The sequence below is a fragment of the Sus scrofa genome, unplaced genomic scaffold (assembly GCF_000003025.6).
Source record: "Sus scrofa isolate TJ Tabasco breed Duroc unplaced genomic scaffold, Sscrofa11.1 Contig1206, whole genome shotgun sequence".
In the NCBI taxonomy this organism is placed as follows: Eukaryota; Metazoa; Chordata; class Mammalia; order Artiodactyla; family Suidae; genus Sus; species Sus scrofa.
Window position 1 is genome coordinate 1,383,411 of NW_018084833.1, and position 20,038 is coordinate 1,403,448.

Consider the following 20,038-nt stretch of genomic DNA (forward strand, 5'->3'; position numbering starts at 1 on the left):
GAAAGCGCCCCCCGGGGGGGGCGACGGCCCGCGGGGGGCGGAGCCTTCGAGCGTTGGGCGGGCCCCGGGGGGGGGGTGAGTGCGGGGGCGGGGCCTGGCGTTGGCGTCGCTTCTGGGGACTTAGGGGCCTGTGATGGCCTGGGGCGTCTGTGTCGCCTTCCCAAAGCCTGTCTTCCATCGCGTGGGGGGGGCGTGGGGGGCTTCCCTGGCTTTGTTGGGCATGGCACCCCTCCCCCCGGGCGGTCCTCTGCCTCTCCTCCTGTCCAGCCCCTTCTCTCCACTGGCACTGGGGGGCAGGCCTCCCGGTGCCCCTCTCCCTACTTGGGAGCACCTGTCCCCGCCGGAGTTGGTGGGTGTGGGAGAATGGAGGAGCGTCCACCAGCCGGCGGCCTGGCCCCAGAAGCTGTGGACCGGTCAGCTCCCCTACCCATTTCTCACCTGCGAGGACTTGGGTCCCCATCCCCGCCTGGTCTTTTAGCTGAGAGATGGGGGGTCGGGACCTTGGAAGGGCACAGGGAGAGAGTGGCCGGGCTGTGCCCTCCCCCCGACCGGCATGCCACCTCCTCCTCTGTGGGTTCCTGGGCGCAGGTGGTGGCCCTGTGCTGTGGCTCTCCCCCCCCACCCCCCGGGCTCAGCTCCCCGCTGCTCGAGGGGCTCCCCGGGGTCTGTCTGCTCCCTTCTCCAGCTCCACCCTCCCGGTGCAGCCAGGAAAGTCCAAATCCTGGGAAAAGTCGCTGGGCTTAAGTGGGACAGGGCTGAGTCTGGGAGCTGGAAGTGGGCTGCTTTCCCCAGGAGTGTCCTAGGCGCTTCCCAGAGAACTGCCTGAGGGACAGGACAGTGCCACAGCCACCCCAGCCGGACCCTCGGCAAAGGGCAGCCCGCAGGACGCTGGCTTCAAGCAGAGGCGAAGGCAATGAAAATAAACATGAGATAAAAAGGGCTTTTGGCCCCGAGCTGGTTTGTTTTTCCTGCAGAAGAGGCAGCGGGGATGAGAACCATCTGTGCCCAGAGCATGGCGGCCAGTGGCTCGGCCCACGCACCCTCCCCCGGTGACCACAGGAGCTGGGCAAGCCTTGCTCTCGGCCTTGGCCACGGCGACCAGCAGGCTCCTGCGGGGTGGGTGGTACAGCAGGCAGGGGTGCCACCCCCTTCACTGCAGCCCCAGGCCTGCCTCCTCCTGTCACCCCTGAGCTGGCTTCAACATCAGGGCAGAGGCTACTGTGGGCCCCGCTGATGCCAGGCTTAAGCTCAGTGTCCTCAGGAGCCCCCCGACCCTGCACCTCCTACAGCTGCCCGGGTCTGCAGTCTGGTGCCTCGTGCCAAGGCCAGCCGCTCTAGGGGTGCTGCGATGTGAGTGGCAGAGGGAAGGAGAGATTCCTGGCCCCAGAGTGGTCACTGCGGGGACAGCATCTTCCCCTTTCCTTCCTTGGAGCAAGGAGACGGGAAAGCTGGGTCCCAGGGCTGGCAGGGGCTCCGTTTTCAACCAGAGCTTCGCGGGGAGCTCGAACCCTCCTGGAGGCGCTGTGCAGTGAGTTGGCCAAGGGCTCAGGCTCTGAGTTAGGCCTTCCCACCGCCACCCGCTGTGTGCCTGGCGCAGGTCGCCTTCCCCACCTGAGCCTCCGTTCTGCCACCTGTCAGCAGGGATCAGCAGCTCCATCCGGCAGGAGTTGGGAGGGATCGCGGGACCCGGATAGGAGTGGTCCCTGTGCCTGCCTCACAGTAAGAGCTCGGGGAATGCCAGCTGTTGGGACTGTGCCGCCTGGCCCCACCTGGCCCTTCCAGGCCATCCTGGCCACACCAGGGGACCCACGGAGGAGGGGAGAATCCGGACAGGCACCAGCTGACAGGCCCAGCACGCCCGGCTCACAGGGCCACCCAACAGGGAGACTCGGCTCCGCAGAGAACACGGGCTGCTCAGTGACAGGTCTTGGGGGGGGCGGTCCTGGGGCACCAACCCTCCATCCCCCCCGGCCCCTGCAGGTGCTGGACCCATGCCCTCCGCTCGCCCTCCCCACTGCTCCGCCCTCCCTCCCTCTGCCTCTGCGCACCTGCACATCCCGTCACACACATCCCCCCTGCGGCGCGTGCTTCGTGCAGCAGCAGCCCAGGCAGAGCGGTTCCGCTCCCGCGGGAGGCCGTGAGCACGCCCCCTCCATCCACCCCTGACAAGCCTCATTCCCAGAGGAGCAGCGGGGAAGAAAAACAATTCCCATCCGGATGCCTCCTTCTAGCCCCAGTTGATGGGGAGCAGGGAGGGGACGCAGCGGACCCGAATAGCGATGCCAGACCTGGTCCCGAGAGGCACCACCTCCCACGACCCGGCCCGCTGCCCTCAGAGTCTAAGGGCGCGGCGTCAGCACACCCAGGGCCCTGCCCTTGGCGGGCATCAGTGTGCCAGCTCCACCTGAGGGCACCTGCCACCGTCACTCAGCTCTCCCTCCCTGGCATCCTGCCCCATCAGCGTGCGCCTCGCTCTGATGATCAGACAGAGCGGTGGTGCCTCTCCTCGGGGAGCAGAGGCCAAGCCCCAATTCCTGAGTTACCCCTCCTGGTCCCGTCCCCTGGACAGGCTGCGAGCAGGGACAGTGGACGGTCCGGGGTTCTTGCTGAGCCCTTGGGGGTGGAGAGGCCTGGGCTCTTGGGGAGGTGGTCGCTCAAGGCCAAGGTGGGCCCTTGAGGAGGTCCAGGCTGGGGAGGGCTGAGGAGCGGGGATTAGGCAGGACGTGCGACTTCTGAGACCCGCCCAGGGTTTGCCCAGGAGGCCGAGGCAGGTGGGGTTGTTCGTGGCCAGTGCGGCACCTCCCGGCCCATGGCCTTCCTCCCGCTCCCCCTCCCCAGCCCCTTCCCCAGCAAGGCTCCTCCTGCAGGGCCCGGGATGGGCTTGGGAGCACCACCAACCGCGTGCCACCAGCAGAGGTGCCAACCTGGGACCCGAGGGAAGAGGGGGCAAGAGAGGAGAAAGACCCTAACGCATAGACACAGGGGCACATCCACACGCGCGTTGAGGAAGAAGCACTACTTTTTACCACCGTTTCTAATAACTTCATCAGCCTGAGAGAACTCATCCTTCTGCACAGTTTGGGGTACGAGGCCCCCATTGCCCTGAGGCCCCCAAGACAAAAGGCACAGCTGTTTCTTCTCCTTGGGGCCTTGAAGTCCCCAGAGGGTAGAGGCTGCAGGGTGGGGTTGCAGGAAGCCTGGAAAGAAACAGTCTGTCCCGCCCACAGGGTCCTGAGCACCTTCCTGGCCGACCCGAGCTCCCAGGAAATAGCTGGAGGCCAGGTGAGGCTCTGAACATCCCATGTCATCGAGTGACACCTGGCCACGCGGCATTCCTGGGGCGCTCGCTGGCAGCGAGTAGCTTTGCCACCCAGTTTATGTCCCCAGGGCCTGTGGGGAGGAGGCAGGTACACATGGAGCAGGTGGACACCCACGTGTCCCCGGGGGCGGGGGGCGGCTCGTCTGTGGCCCTTGTGACCGAACCCACGCTCCCTGTCCCACTGTGCCCCTTGTGCCCCTCTGTGCACCTCTGCCCCCCGGGCCTGGCAGACACTGTGAGTGCTGGAGAGAGGCCAGGAGAGAGAGGAAGACAGACGGAGACGAGGCAGAGGGGGAGACAGAGAGACAGAGGAGTGTATTTGGGCCCCAGGCTCCTGGGATGGACCCGGGCCCTCCCTGCCTCGGGTGGGGCCGGAAGGGGCGTCTTCCCCCGTCCGCCTGAACCAAACAGAATGAGGAAGGCAAATCTGCTCCTCCAGATAAACCCTCGGCTGCCCCCAAGGCAAACAGAAAACACAGCGGATCTCTCCCTTTTGGGGTGCCCTGCCCCCTGGCAGCTCCCCATTGTAGGAACGTGGTAAAGAACCCAGGGTCTTTGGGCAGAGGAGCTATGCCCTGCCGGGGTTTTGTTTCTTGGTTTGTTTGTTCTGGCCGTGCCCGTGGCATGTGGAAGTTCCCAGGCCACGGACTGAATGAACCCATACCAACAGCTGTAACCAGCAGTGACAACGCTGGATCCTTAACCTGCTGAGCCATAAGGGAGCTCCTAGGAGCCAGATGCCTGGGTTCCCATTCCACCCAGCAAGCTGTCCCTCTGACACTTGCCTGCCAGGCTTGCTGGGCAGCGGCTGCACACGTTAGCACAGTGACCAGCGGCTCCATGGTGCTTGTTCAGTGCTGCCCGACGGAGTGTGGCCGCTGCCCAAGACTCCTCGGGCTGTCAGGTAAATGACCACGACTCGGACAGAAGAGTGCTCCCTCCGCTCTGGAGGCCGGGAGAATCTAGGGGCTGGCGCGGGCGGGGCAGGGGTGTCCTGCTCTGTCTGGAGGCTCCAGCAGGATCTTTCCTGCCTCTTCCAGTTTCCGGGGCTCCGGGCGTCCTGTGGCTTGTGGCCAGGTCGCTCCCTCTCTCCTTCCTGTTTCTCCTCTTCTCCCAAAAGGACTTGCCTTGGATTTAGGGCCCATCCTAATCGGGGACCATCTCATCTCAAGATCCTTAACCTAACTTTTTTTTCCTTTTTTTTTTAGGGCCACACCTGTGGCATGTGGAAGTTCCCAGGCTAGTGGTCGAATCGGAGCTGCAGCTGCTGGCCTCTGCCAGGGCCACAGCCACACAGGGTCCAAGCCGCATCTGGGACCTATGCTGTAGCTTGTGGCCATGCTGGGTCCTTAACCCACTGAGCGAGGCCAGGGATCCAACCTGAATCCTCATAGATACTGGTGGTTCTTAACACACTGAGCCACAGCGGAAACTCCCTTAACGTAATCTCATCTGCAAAGACCCCTTTTCCCAAATGAGGTCACGTTTCCCATGTGGGTAGATGTCTCTTCTGGGGCCACCGTTCACCCCAGCTCGCTCACTTCTCACGGCGTCTTTCTGAGGATTGCTGCGGAGCTTGGGTCATGTAACACTCGTAGTTTTGCAGCCTTCTCTGGATCAACGTCACCTGGCGAGTATTTCCTGATGTCACAGACACAACCAGGGGTGGGTGCTACATGACATTCAGGATGTGTCACTGTTACGTAACCAGGTCCTTGCTGGTGGACAGCAGCCTGGGCGGAGCAGCTGTGTGCTCCAGGTGGGCAGGGACCAGCTGGCATCCCTGAAGCTCCTGGCATGGGGCTGACACACACGGATCTCTCGCTGATCCATGAGAGAACCTGTCTCCGTTTGGACCCCACCTCATGGACTGTGGAGGGAAGCGTGGGGCATGGGCCCCAGCCTTCTCGGGCCTCTCTTTTCTCTCAGGAGCCCAGTGAATGAGGCCTTGCCTGCGAAGCCCTTGGCGACACCTGAGCCTGCACTGACCCCGTTGGCTGCCTCCGGTCTGGCCTGCAGCTCTGGGCAGAGGCAGGGGCCTCACATGTGTTCGAGGCTGATGGGCTGGGGGTGTGCCTGGCCCTTGGGGCGGGTGCTGCGCTTGTTAACAAGGCCAAAGGGAGCCCAGGTGCCTCTGGGGCCACTGGGCTGAGGGACAGGAGCTGGCCTGCTGCCTGGGAACTTGGAAAAGCTGCTGGAACTGGAAGAAACTCACCCAACTCTGGGCCCTGCAGCCGTAGCCTCCCCCTTCAGTGCCCCCCCTCCTTTTCCCCTGACCTTGGCCCCTGAGCACAGGGCACTAGTGACCTGTGAGCGCAGGGTATGGTCACAGAGCCTGGAAGACGCCTGGTCCCCCTGCACCCCCTCAGCCCGGCAAAAGCCCCCCCACCAACCTGAAAACCAGACTCCTGAGACCCCGCCCACTGCCAGGTGTGGAGGAGGTGAGACCCCAGGCCCCACCTTCCCCTGCTCTCAGACCGTCACTGCCAGCCAGGCACAGGCAGCCAGGCAGGCTGCGGGGCGATGTGCTGCCCCAGCCTGGGTCCGGGGCTGCAGAAGTGCAGAATTGTGTCTTGGAGAACAGAGTGTGCTCATGGGACACGTGGCCACTTCACAGAGCAGGCCGGGGGCGCAGGGAGGACAGCAGGGTGCGGGGCTCGGGCTCCCCTGGCACTGGGTACAGCCTGCATCGGGGGCTCAGGACTCTCGGCAGAGCTGGGAGGAGGCCGGCTGTTCAGGGCGCCCTGGGCCAGGAAAGCTCTGCCACACAGGCTCTCGGGAGGCGCTAGTCACCCCTGCCCCTTGCCCTGCCTGGACTTGCTGCTGCACGCAGGGTGAGGCATGAGGCAGGCAGGCAGCAGCCAGAGGAGCTGCCAACTTCAGCGGGGTCCGTGGGCAACGTCCAGCAGCGAGGAAGCAGAAGGAAAGCAGAACTGCGGGACCACGCCTGGCAGCCCCAGCCTGCCCTCGCCCACCACCCGCACAGGGCTTCTCTCCCCCGAGCCTCCGCCCTCTGGTTCCCGCCGGGCAGCTGATGGTTGCCATGGAGACCCGCATCCTCCCCTGTGCCCTCTCTCGGGCCCTCTGGCTCAGGCGGGCGCCCTCCTCTCCCAGCCCAGTGTGGCCTCGGGGTGGGCTGAGCCCAGCGGTTGGTTGGGGCTGTTTTCACGGGTCAGTTCCTCACAGTTGCCCTGAGACAAGGCAGCGGGTCCTCTCCCGACCTCTGAGTCATCTGATCAGTCCCTGGAGACGCTGCGCCCCCGGGCTGTGCCTGGTTTTCAGGTTGCCTGGGTGTGTGCTGGCCGGGGGCCTTAGTGGAGCAGAGCAGGTGGCTCCAGTCCTGGAGCCTCTGAATTGCCTCTGAATCCTACTGCTCCTGCTGGAGATTGGCACTGCCCTCCTTCAGATGGCAAAACTCCCAGCACGGGAGCACGGGCACTTCCCAAAAGAGCTGGGTCTGGCCCCAGCCAGCTGGGGGTCAGGGGGAGCCGCAGGAGGGGCGGAGAGGCGAGGCTGGGGCCTCCCTCTCCAGACCCAGGGCGCCCCCATCGGCCTGCAGGGCTGGTCAGAGCTCAGCCAGGCTGGCTGGGAATTGGGGACAGGAGCCCCTGTGAACCAGCACACCCCCCTCGTGGCGATGACTGGGTCAGCGCGTGACGGGCAGGCCCTGCCACTTGGTGCTTGGCGCCTGGCCAGGTGTCTGTCTCAGGCCCCAGCCGGTCTGTGTCTTAGTCAGCTCGAGCTGTGTAACAAAGCACTGCCCACCGGATGGCTCAAACGACAGGCACTCCTTTCTCACGGGCCTGGAAGCTGGATGCCTGAGATCAGGGCACAGGGCAGGACCTCCTGGCTTGCAGACAGCCACCTCTCTGTGTGTCCTCATGCGACCTTTCTTCTGCATGCCCGTGGGACAGGAGCGAGCCCTCCGGTGTGTCCTCTTAGAAGGAAACGGATCCCATCAGAGTAGCCTCCCCTTCCCCACATGGCCTCATTAGCCTTAATTATTTCCTTTTTCAAATACAGCCACGCAGGGCCTTTGGGCCCAACCCCCGGGGTCACTGCAAGCTGGACTTTGGGCAGAACTCTCTGACGGGGTCTCTGGGCGCCAGGGTCAAGCCTGGCCCTGTGTCCCGGGTGCGAACCACGCCAACCTTCCCTTTCCCGGTGCAGTGACGGTAGGTGCCCCTGCGGAAGGACTCACATTCGTCAGAGCAAATTCCCATCGTGGCTCAGCAGAAACGAATCTGACTCGTATCCACGAGGCTGCAGGATCGATCCCTGGCCTTGCTCCTTGGGTTAAGGATCCAGTGTTGCCGTGAGCTGTGGTGTAGGTCACAGACGTGGCCCGGATCTGGCGTGGCTGTGGCTGTGGCGAAGGCTGACAGCTGCAGATCCAACTCGACCCCTAGCCTGAGAACCTCCATATGCTGCGAGAGCGGCCCAAGAAATGGCAAAGAGACCAAAAAAAAAGAAGAAAGAAAGACAGACAGACACACAGCCTCGAAGTTAAAGTTTATTTGGGGCAAAATGAGGACCGGAGCCCAGGAGGCGGCATTTCAGAGGGCTCTGCCAACACGGCTGCCAAGAGGCAGGGGCGTGTTGGCGCAGGTATGTGAGATTTAGCTGAGGGGAGAGGTCGGTGCCGTTAAGCCCACGTTTTGCAGACGTCACCGTGAAGGAATTGAGTCCTTTCTCGGTAAAAAGAGATGCAAGCATTGGGCTCATAAAATCAGAACCTCTCTGTCTGAAGGCCTGTTCCGCCAGTTTTCCCAGAGCCCAGAGCACCCCACTCCTGCTCTCCATCCTGAGCTCCTTTCAGGGGTGTCGAGCGTCGGCAGCCGCAGTGGCTCGTGACTCAGTCCGTGTAGAGGCAGGTGGCAGGTGACCGTCTCCAGCTCACGACTTCATGTCCGCCCCTCAGAATTCCAGTGTTGTGCGCCCGGCCATTCACTGTGCCCAGGCTGGTGCCCTTCACTGTGCCCAGGCTGGTGTGGCTGCTCAGGGCGGCGACTGGGCAGCGGAACCTGGCGCCCACAGGGTGGTGCCAGACGCGTGGGGGCTGAGTTGGGACAGCAGACAAATGGCTGCTGACCTGGGGAATGTTGGGGTCTCTTCTGGTCGACTTGGGGTGGGAGGGGTGTTCCAGAAAGTCTCAGGGGAACTCCAGCTGCTTGCAGGCTCCAGCCTCTGGGTCCAGCCCTTGGGTCAGGGGGACCCCTTCCCCCTCCCCATCTGTGGCCCCCTCTCCCCCATTGGTGCCCCCCCATTGGTGGACCCCTCCATCTTTGAAAGTCAGATGCCTCCTGGCTGGTGGCGGCTGAGGGTCGCAGAGCCCCAAGCCCACACCTGCCGAACACAGACCCTCTCTGGCTCAGGGACTCAGCCACCTCCAGGGTGGTCTGGCCTGGAGGGTCCGGCTCTGGTCCGAGTTGGCCTTTCTGGGTGCCCGGCTCTCCTGGGACGTTGTCCAGCAAGTCCCCAGAGGCTGAGGGGCTGCTGCCACCCCCACCACCTCTGGGGGGGCACACATACCCCCGAGTATTTAAGGGCTCAGGCTGCTCCCCAAATCCAAATGTCCTGACCAGGAAGGAGAGTTTCTTGGCAAAACGCTGTTTTTCTGGAGTTTTTTGAGGGGAGAGACACAACTACGGGGGGTGTGGCAGGAGCCACAAAAGCCTGTGGGACATCGCACCCCGCCACCGACGAGGGGAGCTGACTCCCCACCACAATGGGGAGAGGGCGCCACCTGCCGGCGTTGCCCCCACGCCCGCTTGGAGGGCTGGGAAGACAAACTGGGCTGGGCGGCTGCAGCTCCTAGGACCCCTCCCCACCCCACAGGCCCCCCGTTGGAGCCAGGCAGGGTGTGGGGGCAGCAGGCTCTCCCCGACACTCGCCGGCACCCCTAGTTGGAAAACCAGTGCAAGGGCCGTGTGGACCCCAAGCCCAGTGACCCAGACCCCAGGGTCTGCCCGCGGGTTCAGCCCCAAACGTGCCCCGCCCCCTCCCCAACCCCCTCGACGGAGGCCCCGCGACAGGAGGGCGTTTGGCGCACCTGCACCTCGCGCGCTCTGTGGTCCGCATTCTGGAGGCATCACTGTCCAGGCGACCTGCGCCTCACGTCCTGTGTCAGGACGGCTGGATGGCACGCGTCCGCCTCAGGCCCCCTGGTTCGAGCTGCCAGAGCCCGGGTGAGGGAGAAGGGCCGTGGCTGGCTGGGGACGTGGCTGCGGGGCAGTGCCCCAGGTGTGTGCCTCCGCCCAGGCGGGGCGCTCACGCAGGTGCGGGCCCTGGCACCTGGCCCTGGTCCCCCAGGCTTCCAAGAGGCGGCCTGGAGGAGGAGCCTGCCCTGTCGACTCGACTCTGCTGCTGGGGTTTCTCTGGCAACATCGGGGCGGGCCTCCCTCCCAGCCCTCGCCCAACCTCCCATAGACCTGGAGGCCTGGGCATTCAGGTCCCTCCCTGCTCTCTGCTGCTGGCCTGGGGGCCTTGGCTGCTGCCTGGCACCCTCCCACAGTCAGGGAGGCCTGGAGGTGGCGAGCTGGTGAGTACTGGGGGCCGAGTCCTGGCCCGCTTGCCCCAGGCGCCTGGGGGCCAGGGAGGGGCCGGTGGGTGGGGTGGGGGTGCAGGCAGGCTTCGGGGGGGGGGTCTTAGCCCTCCCTTCTTCCGTGGACTTGGCTGTGCAGCTGCCACCCTTCCTCAGCCCTGCGGCCCTTGGGAAGGGTCTTCCTGGGGGCGGGGGACTCCCGCTGAGGTCCTGGGAGCTCCTGGGGGCAAAGCCAGCCTGGGTGTGTCATCCACTGGCTCCTTGCCCAGGGCCACCGGCCCTGCGGCTGCGTCACTGCTCTGGGTGCTCCTGGTTTGGGGGCAGCGGTGCAGAAGGCAGGTCTCTGGTCTGTGTTGTGTGACCGTGGGCAAGGTGACAGCCCCAGGTCACCTGGGGAACCCACTGGGCCTGTGTGCGTTGTGTGCATGCTGTGAGTACGTGTGTAGTGTGTCTCCATGGTATCCGTCTGTGTGTGTGTGTGTGTCTATGTGTAGTGTGTGTGTGTGCTATGTATATATATTGCGTATGTGTTGTCTGTGTGTGTGTAGCGTGTGTTGTCTGTGTGTGGTATGTGTGTGTGTGTGTGTATCTGTGTGGTGTGTGTGTGTGTCTGTCTGTGTGGTGTGTGTGTGGTGTGTGTGTCTGTGTATGGTGTATGTGGGATTTGTGTGTTTCCAGCTGCAGGGCGCAGAGACCCAGGTGCCTTGTCGTGGGCATGTTCCCTCCCCACATGTGCCCCGAGCCTGGGCCAGCCTCGGGAGGGCTTCTGCCGGCCTCCAGCCCCACCTGGTGGCTTCTGGACCTGTTCAACTGGAAACTCATCAGGGCAGAGCCAGTGTGGGCGTGTCCCTTGCAGGGACTGCTGCTTCTCCAGGGCTGGGTCTGGCAGGGGGCTGTTGGCTGCCATGCCAACGTCCAGGCCTGTGGCCGCTGCTGGCACTGCCGCCTCCTCTGTGGTCTCTGACCCTGGGCCCCCAGGGGCTGTGGGCGTGGCGGTCTAACTGTCCCTGAGCCTGCTCAGGCTTGCTCAGGGCCCGCTTGTCCCAGGGCCGAGGCGGGGAGAAGTAAACAGGGCGCTGATTGGGGCTGAGCCAGGGCCAGCTTCCAGGAGGAAGCCCCTCCCCACCCTGCCAGCCAGCCAGGCACACCCAGCCCCTGGCCAGGGGCAGCCCTGGTGCAGCGAGGGACAGAAACCACTGCCCTGGTGGGTCACCACTCTCTGGCCTCACTGTGCAGGTGTGTCGCAGAACCGGGCATGACTGGGGACCTGGGCTGGGGTGGGGACAGCGGTACCCAGCTGTCCTTGCTCGGTCTGTGCCCATCCTGGGGGGGAGGGGGCACTGAGTGCTGGTGTCTTCTGACCCTCGCGGGCACGCCACCAAGTGGGGACTGACATTGCTCCCACTTTATGGATGTGCGTACACTGGGCCACCTGCCTGAGGTCACCAGTGGGCACTTGTGGACTTGGGGCTCTTCACCACTCTGTCCACCACGTACAGGGCAGGGGGCCACGGGGCTGCTGGTTTGCTCTTGGCACCAGCCCCTCCTGACCCAGAAGCCCCGGGGACTCAGGGGCACAGCCTATCTGAGGTGTGGCCAGCTGTGAAGGCCCCGTGCCCGGCTTCCGACCCTGCGGGGCCAGGACATGAGACTGGAGACTGCTGTGGGGCCCCTGGGATGGGCCTGAACTTGCCCCAGAGGACTGTGGCAGGACAGCTGAGCTGGATCAGCACGCCCCCAGGGGCCCCTACGGGGCTGCTTGAGGCCACCAGCTCAGCGCAAAGCCCGGCGGCCGCCCCCTCGGGGGGCCAGTGAGCTGCTGCAGGGCAGGGGTGACAGGCGCAGGATCGGAGCGGCCTGCGTCTCCGGGCTGGGAACGTGTCTGGCAGGGGCCGCAGCAGCCAGGCGGGGTGGGGGTGCACAGGAAGGGGGTTCTGGGGCTTTGTCACAACTCACAGGGCGACCGAGGCTGTTGGGTTTTTCCAAGTTCGCCCCGCACTGGGTTTCAGGGTTTTGCTTTTATTGCCAGAAGAGGGTTTAGACAAGCAGCCGCCTGATATTTGCGGCTCGGCTTCTTCCTGGAGAAGCTGGTCTCTGCTGACCGCCGGGGGCCGCTCGGGGTCCGTTCCACTCAGGAGGGCCCTTTCCCTCTGCCCGGGGAGGGACCCCACATAATGGGGGGGGGGCGGGAGGGCCTGGAGGTGGCGGGGAGGCAGCCAGACCTTTGGTTGGCTGTAGGACCTGCTGCCCCAGCGAAGCTGGGTCCTTCTGCGGGGCCGTGGGGAGGGGCCTCCATTCTTGTCGAGGCCACAGCGGGATTCTGCCAGGTGCGGGCACTCTTTGGGTACGAGGGAGGCAGAGCTGTCTTTGGGCAAACTCTCAGCTAGGGGCTGCGTGGCGGACCCCATGGCCATTCCTCATGCTGCCTCCACCCCCACCCCGAGCTGGCGGCCATGTCCCAAGACCTGCCACCAGCAGAGGAGCAGAGGCCGTCGGCAGGCCGCATGAGTCCCCGGCACATGGCAGGAGCACCATCTGCCTCCACCCCCCCTGAAAGAGCCCGCCTTCCTGCAGATGTCCTAAAGGAACACAGGGGGTCGGGGGGGACCTGCTCCATCTGAGCCTTGCGGGGCCCTGTCCCCGTGGAGCGAGCGAGCCTGGGCAGGGCGGCCCCCGGGCCAGGTGGACGTGGCAGAGTTGGGTGGTGGCCGTGGTGCTGCCTGCCGGGGGTCCTGGCCAAGAGGTATGTCATCTGTCCAGGCCACCTGGGGCGGCGTTTGAGGGCCCGGGGCGGGGAGGCTGGATTTGGGGTCCGGCTGGCTCTCTGCCTGCCCTTCCCTGGTCCTGACGGCAGGGGAGGCTGCGTGGAGTGGAGGAGGTGACAGCTCTCATTCCAGGCAGGGTCTGTCCTGAGCGATACCCTCTCGCTGGCCATTAAATGTGGGATGTGGCCACAGTGACCAGAGGCCCACCCTGCGCCCTGCACAGACGGCAGTGTCTCCGGGCGTCCCTGGTTCCCCAGGATGGGTCCTTTAGAAGGACCCTCGAGGACGGCCTTCTGTTCTCCGAGCCGGCCTAGGATTAGGGGGTCTTGTTTTTTTCTCTAGGGTGGTTTGGGATGAAGTGCCTTGAGGGCAATTCCTGAAACTAATAGGTGTTCCCAGCCAACTCGGTCAGCCACTCCACGACTGCTTTGAATGCCGGCCGCTCCGCAGCGCCCTCCTGCGGGAGTGAACTCACCGGAGGCTCACAATACCAGAGGCAGGGAGGGGTGGGGCTCTGGTCGCCCAAGGTGACACTGCGGCTAGGGCGGAGCTGGGATCTGAGCCAGCACTCCTCCTGGGGACCATGCTGAGACCAGGGCCAGCCGCCTGCAGAGCCCGCGTCCGCCCCACCGCATTGCCCCGCCCGAGCGGTCCGGCAGGTGATGGGAAGCTGGCTGGCGTCGGCTGGGTTGGGGAGCCCTCCTGGAGCACAGGGCCGGGGGCCCCAGGGGCTCAGGCCTCTCCCATTCCTGGTCCAGGGCATGCACTGAGCATGCGCCAGGGTGGGGGCCTAGAGAGGTGGCCCCCATGTCCCCTGACCGGCCCCAGGAAGCCAAAGTGGCTGGGCCGGAGCCCTTGGCCCCTCGTCCAGCTTCTGGGGACGCGCCCCAGACTAGCTCCCCTGTCTGGGGCCTGGACCCCCAGGCTGACCCCACCTGGAACTGAAATGAGCCCCACGCTCACCCCTGCTCACCCCTGTCCCCAGCCTCTCATATCATCCCCACCCTGGCCCCGACAGAGCCTGACCCCTGCCCTGGCCAGCTCACGCACCAGGTGTGCCAGCTGCTGGTCCGGGTGCCCTGGGAGGATGACAGTGGGGGCGCTGCCTGGAGCCACAGCAGGAGCTGAAGGCCCCAGCCCCTGTCGCTGAGTGACACGTGGTTATTATGCTGTCACGAGGCCACCCAGAATTCTCACCCCCTGCTGAGAGGCAGCCCAGGGGAAGGGCTTCTGCCAGCCCAAGGTCTGGCAGCCCACTGTGCCACCCAGTGTCCATGACCATCCTGAGGGGTTCCACCATGGGCCCAGGGACCAGGGCAGGCCAGCACCTGCAGCCAGGCAGCCGCCAGCTCGCCTTGAGTGGGGATGGACGCCGGGCTGCAGGCCACGGGGCCGGCCTACGAAGCACCATCTGACCCAGGGCAGGTATGATGGGGGCGCACTGGCTCTGCCCCCTCTCAGCCCTGCTGCCACAGAAATCTTGGTCATGGGGAGGCTGCCAGGAGGAAATGACCCAGCCCCGCCCCCCAGAGAGAGCCAGAGGCAGAGCCCCTCTCCCTTGGGGCCCCAGGGAGCCGGGCCGTCCAGAAGGCCAAGACCAAGTCCAAGGAATGTGCCAACCGAGGAGCGTGTGTCAGCACACGGGGCAGGCACTGCGGGGAGCTGGGGTGGGGAGCCAGGGCCTGGGCCAGGGCTCTGCTGTGGGCCATCTCCCCAGCCTGCACACCGGGTGCCTGGGCTGCCCACCTCGAGGGTATGTGGTTGGGATTCAAGCGTGAACATCACAGCACTGCCGCTGTGGGGGGCGTTATTATTGGTCCCTCACGCCTTTCTCAGCCCAAGACGGCAAACTGGGAAGCGGGAAGGGGCTGCGGACAGCGAGGGCGCAGGGTGACACCTTTTGCTCAGCACCGCCTTCTCTCCGCACCCCACAGGCTGTGTCTGCCTCTTTCTCCCCAGGGAAGACTGGCTCCGTCCACCTGCGACTGAGAATGAGGTCATGTCTGCCCTGAGGTGGCCCCAGCCCTCCCAGGAGGTAGGCGCCCTGCGGGGACCTCCCCAAGGGGCCTGGTCTGACTACCTCGAGGAGCCCGGCCCCCCAAGGAACGCCTGCAGCCATCCGGTGTGGTCAGCGGACGAGGAGCCCAAGGATGGGGACAGCTCAGTGTCATCGGGCCGCCTCTCTGGCTCCTCGGGAGGCCACGAGTCAGGCACATTTCCCCGTGGGCCCTGGAAGGAGAGGACCCCCCAGGTGCTGGGGCCCTCACGGCGGCCCAGGGAGAGCAGTCCACGGCTGGAGCAGCTGAGGGGCAAGATCCGGGCGCAGGCGAGGCGGCAGGCCAGCTGCGCCTCCCTGGGCACCTCAACACCCTCCAGTGCCTCGCACCTCTACAAAACCCCCACGCCAGCCGCCCGGAGGAAAGCCCGAAAGCCAGCCAAGCCCCCTCCAGCCCTGGCATTCCCAGGTCAGCGGCCGCTATCCCCGGAGAGGGACGGGAGTGGGATGGGGGGGTGGGAGAGATGGGACCACTGCAGCCAGCAGTGCTGGGCATGGAGGCTGCCCTGTCTGGGCTGGTAGCCACCTGGGGAGGCTGGTGCAATGTGCCCCTTGGACCCGAGAGGGTCTCAGAGCCTGGGGAGCCAAGTGGGGATCAAGTCCTCCCGGGGGATGCGTGTGAGTTGCGTTTAAGCACCAGGAAGAGGAGTTCCCGTCGTGGCGCAGTGGTTAATGAATCCGACTAGGAACCATGAGGCTGCGGGTTCGATCCCTGCCCTTGCTCAGCGGGTTAATGATCCGGCGTTGCCGTGAGCTGTGGTGTAGGTTGCAGACATGGCTCAGATCCTGCATTGCTGTGGCTCTGCATAGGTCAGCCGCTATAGCTCCGATTAGACCCCTAGCCTGGGAATCCTGATATGCTGCGAGAGCAGCCCAAGAAATGGCAAAAAGACAAAACAAACAAACAAACAAACAAAAAGCACCAGGAAGAATTGAGTCATCCTCAGAGATGGAGGAGGGCTGGTGCAAGGAAGCAGGAGGGATGGTGGATGGAAGGGCTGGTACAAGGCAGCCAGAGGGCGTGCAGAAGGTACGGAAGGGACTGGTCCCCAGGGCCTGGAGGCTGCAGCCTTGGGGAAGGGGCTGGAGGCGGGGAAGCTGGCCAGGTGTGTGGGACTCAGGTCAGAAACAACCCGAAAAGCCTGCGGAGGATTTTGAAGGTCCCCAGAGACAAGGCAAGTGTTTCCAGCCCCAGGGCAGGGGCCCAGGGCAGGGCGAGGGTGGCAATGTAAAGGACTGAGCGGTTCTGGAGTTCCCGTCATGGCCCAGCGGTTGACGAACCTGACTAGCTTCCACGAGGTTGCAGGTTCGATCCCTGGTCTCACTCAGCAGGTTAAGGATCTGGCGTTGCCGTGAGCTGTGGTGTAGGTTGCAGACAGGGCTTGGATCTGGCGTGGCTGTGGCTATGGTGGAAGCCGACAGCTCTCACTAGACCCTTAGCCTGGAAACCTCCAGGCACATGCCGTGGGTGCAGCCCTAGAAAGCCATACATACATAGATAAATAAAGATAAAGCATGACCTTTCTTTGTGAACGTGGGACTCCACACACATGGCCTGTGCCACGAGGTCCCAACATCTCGGGGGTGACACTCCTTACCCAGCACCACTGGTGAAGCGGCTGCCAGCAGATGTTAGCACCCGTTCCGTTTGGAGAGCTGCCAGCCTGCTCCACGGCTGAGCTCTGGTGCCGGTCCAATTGGCCCGCTCGCGGCACCCTCAGGCCTGGGCCTCCATCAAAGGCAGTGTTTAAAGGCTCTTGAGCGGCTGCCAAATGGGGACGGTTCCCTGGAAATTTCTTCACGGACTGGCCCCTCTCACGACGTCCCTTCTTGTCACTCTGCTCCAGGCTCAGGCATCCAGAGTGAGTCCGAAAGTGGAGTCGAAGACAAGGCAACCCCCAGCCAGGGGCGTGAGCACTCCAGGGTCTCTCGGCGCCAGCCCTCAGGTGAGTGGTCCGTGGCCAGCCATCCTGGCACCCCAGGTGGACACCCAGGCCAGAGCACGGGCGACAGGGTTCTGGTGCCAGGACGCTGCAGACAGCTCCTCTCTCATCCTGGGTGGCTGGCTTTCTTATGGTCCCTGTTCCTAGAGGAGGACACTGAGGGTCAGAGGGGACCCCAGCCACCAAGGGGCCCGGTGGGGATCTGGACCCAGCCTGTCGTGCTCTGAAGCCCCAAGTCTGACCAGCAGGGGAGGAGTCCAGGTGGGCTCTGCAGGGGAGGCTGGGGCTCTAAGGGCGGGGGCCGGGCAGGAGTGTCTCCTTGCCGAGACCTCCTGCCCTGGTAGGCGACGCCTTTCCTGCCTGGTCACCTGCCAGCCACAGGCCAGGCTTGAGGCCCTTCAGGTCCCGGCAGCTCCTGGGCTCATTGTCCTGCTGCAGGAGGCCTCCTTGCCTATGTGTTGCACAAATGGCCTTGCGTGCCCTGGAGATGTGGACGGGTTGGCAGTGGGCGGGCAGATTTCAGACGGGTGAGGAAGGGTCCAGGGGCCCAGCGGCCACTAAATTTGGGCTGACTCCCTCACTCCCGCCCCAGGCTTTCAGGGTGTCCCCAGGGTTTTCCACGGGGCTGTTGGGGAAGAACGAGGTGAGAGTTGGAAGCTCAGGGCACAGCCGCCCCCTCTCCCAGAGGGGCTGTGGTGGCCGGGACGCAGAGAACGTTGGCCCCACGAGGGCGGGGCCACAGAGCGTTTCCAGGCCGTCCTGGGCAGGTGTGCGAGCCAAGTGCAGCCCGGGGCGGGTTCCGAGGGTCAGAGCTTCTCCTCTCGGCTCTGGCCTCCGGTGGGTCCCAGAAGCTCCCGACAGGACTGGGGCGCCCGTCCCATCCCCATTCCCGCTGTGACTCCCGGCGAATGCCCTGCCTCCCTCCTCTTCCGCCCCAGGGACCCCGATGGCTTCAGCTGGTCCAGCTGCTCGGCCTCCCCTCCCCCACACACCGAGGCCCATCAGCCAAAATCAGCACTCGGTCACTGGTCACTTGGGGACCTCAGGGCCCAGCATCATCCATCACCAGTTCCTCCCAGTTTTAGAACCCTCTGGAAGCCAAGTATGGGGCAGGGCCTCAGTCTTTTTTTTTTTATTTGTAGTGAAATACATATAACAATGAAGTTTGCCGTTTTAACCGTGTTTAAGTGCAAAGTTACTTTCTGTTTCTGCGGGTTCAACTGCCCTAGGGAATTTCATATGAGTGGAATCCTGTCCTTTTGTGAGGACCCCCCTGCCAGCAGGGTCGGGTGCTGAGATGGGAGGACGAAGGGACAGAGGGACAGAGGGACAGGCTGAGGCTAGGACCTGTGCTGCACTGCGGAGGCCCAGAGCCTTCAGGCCAGACTTTTCCCACGCTCCCCGGCCCGTGGGGACACAGCGGGCTAGGCTCAGCGCTCACACACGCATTGGCTTGTTGGCTTTTTGGTGCTTCACAGACACGGCCCCCACTCAGTGGTGGACAGAGACAAATGAGGCCAAAGGGAGCAGGGACAGGCTCCCGCAGTGGCCTCTGTGCCTGCTGTGGCCTTGGACAGCCTCCCACTCAGGAGCCCCTGCTTCCACCTGTCCAGCCAGGGGTGGATCCGCCTGTGCGAAGGCCCCTCTGGGTCCAGCCCTCACTCCTCCTCTCCCTGCGATGTTCTGTCTGGACAGCTGCCCTGCCATGGGTTCACTTGTTGATCACATATTCACTCAACAAACACAAGTGCTGTGGTCCGGCCCCGAGCCTGGTGCCAGAGGCAGAGATGGAGGCCATTCTGAGCTCAGGGACTCTCGGGCTTTGTGCGCAGCCAAGGCTATGAGGGAGGGCGAGGAGGGGAAAGGCCAGCCCTGCAGCGGGTCCCCAGGACTGGTCCCACCCAGAAGGTGGCGAGGGGACGGTGAGGTGCCTGGCGAGCGGGTGGATCCCACGTGTTGTGCTGCTACTCAACCTTCTCTCCCTTCCTTCCTGTCTCCTCTGAAGTTCCATGGGAAAACCCGAAAAGCAGGAAAAGTCGTTCTTGCAAAAGCGAGAAGGCCCCCAAGCCGCCTCCCCCGAGGAGAACTGCCAAAGACACAGGTAGGGTTGGCCCGCTGGGGGCTGGCAGGGCCTGGGGACAGGAGGTTGTGGTCCAGGCTGAGGACACGGGCATGTGGCGTGTTTCTGGAGTCGGGATGGCTGGCACAGCGCTGGTTGTGCCTCGGAAAGGCAGGCAGGGCCCGGACGGCACGCGGGGTACAGGTGGACAGACGGCTTTCTCATCACTTGATGAGCTGTGGCCGTTTCGCTGGCTCCGGCGGCAGGAAGTGTGGCTGATGGATGAGTGCCCAGAAGCCTGGTTTGGGACTCTGACCCCAGGCAGGGACTCCTGCCTCCCCTGAGTACCTAGCGATCCCCTGCTCACCCTTGGGGACGCGTTGTATGTCCACGACCAGGAGCGGTCAGTTCGGAGGTGGTGCTGGACCAGTGTCAGGGGAACTCCTAATTCAGGCGTCTCTCCCTCGAGGGCTGGGTGGGGTGTTGGCCTCCAGCCAAGACCCAGCTGCCCAGCCTGGGTTGGTTCATGGAGCCTGTGGGGTGAACAGGCAGGATGTGGGCGTGTGGGAAACGGCAGGAGGCAGGCTTCCTCTGGGGCTTTCCTTTGGAACGTTCTGGGCCGGGGTTGGAGTGGCCTCGCTCAGCCAGTCTCCAGGCATGCCCTGCGCTAGAGCGACAGTAGCCCGCGTCAACCTCACAGCTCTCCTCGGGGCAGGCCGGCTTGCTCCCGCTCTGCAGATGAGGAGACTGAGGCTCAGAGCTGGCCCAGGGCCGCACAGGTGAGCAGGGCAGGGCTCTGACCCGTCTGGCGCCAGGTCTGTGCTTCCCACAGGAGAAGCCCGGCTGTGTGTACCCGGGACCAGGCCTGGGCACCCTCTCAAGGCCCACCCTTGGGGCCTGGACCCTGGGCCCACTGTACCATGGCCCTCGGGACACTAGCAAGAGCACCCAGGCGGGGCGAACCCACCCGCTGGGGCCGAGGTCGGCTCTGCGGGGCCCCCCGTCTCCGGGTAGCAGGCTGGGCTTGCGGCCCCTCCTGGGTATCTCTGTGTCTTGCTTTCCCAGGGCGTGAGGTCACAGTCCCGGACAGGAGTGGGCCGGGTGGGTCTGCCCACATCGTCCCCTCTGCTGTCGGCGGGTCCGGGGTTCCGGCTGGGCATCAGGCTGAAGGTGGGCCCTGAGCCAGGTGGGGACCTGTAGGGAAATGCTCCCCTGGAACCGGAGAGTAAGGGATGCTGGGAGACACGGAGAAGGTTCCGGAAGGCCACTGAAAAGGCATAAAATAGAACAATTTTCCCCATCATGCCTTCCCACCTCCCTCGGCCTTTGGGTTTGTTTTATTTTAATGGCTC

General features: G+C 64.3%; 1 protein-coding gene across 10 annotated transcripts in view; it reads left to right on the plus strand.

Annotated features, from left to right (window-relative positions):
- Window positions 1-9,349: 9,349 nt before the first annotated feature.
- CCDC187 (coiled-coil domain containing 187) overlaps window positions 9,350-20,038 on the plus strand; it is a 48,784-nt gene continuing 38,095 nt past the window's right edge. For 9 of the 10 annotated variants that reach the window (XM_021081057.1, XM_021081061.1, XM_021081059.1 and 6 more), the window contains exons 1-4: window positions 9,350-9,860; window positions 14,588-15,093; window positions 16,532-16,630; window positions 18,633-18,728. In XM_021081057.1, the coding sequence (XP_020936716.1) occupies window positions 14,628-15,093; window positions 16,532-16,630; window positions 18,633-18,728 (661 nt within the window). In that variant the 5' untranslated portion in view covers window positions 9,350-9,860; window positions 14,588-14,627. Of the gene's footprint in view, window positions 9,861-14,562; window positions 15,094-16,531; window positions 16,631-18,632; window positions 18,729-20,038 lie in introns of all 10 variants that reach the window. The other variant, XM_021081058.1, reaches the window with a different exon arrangement.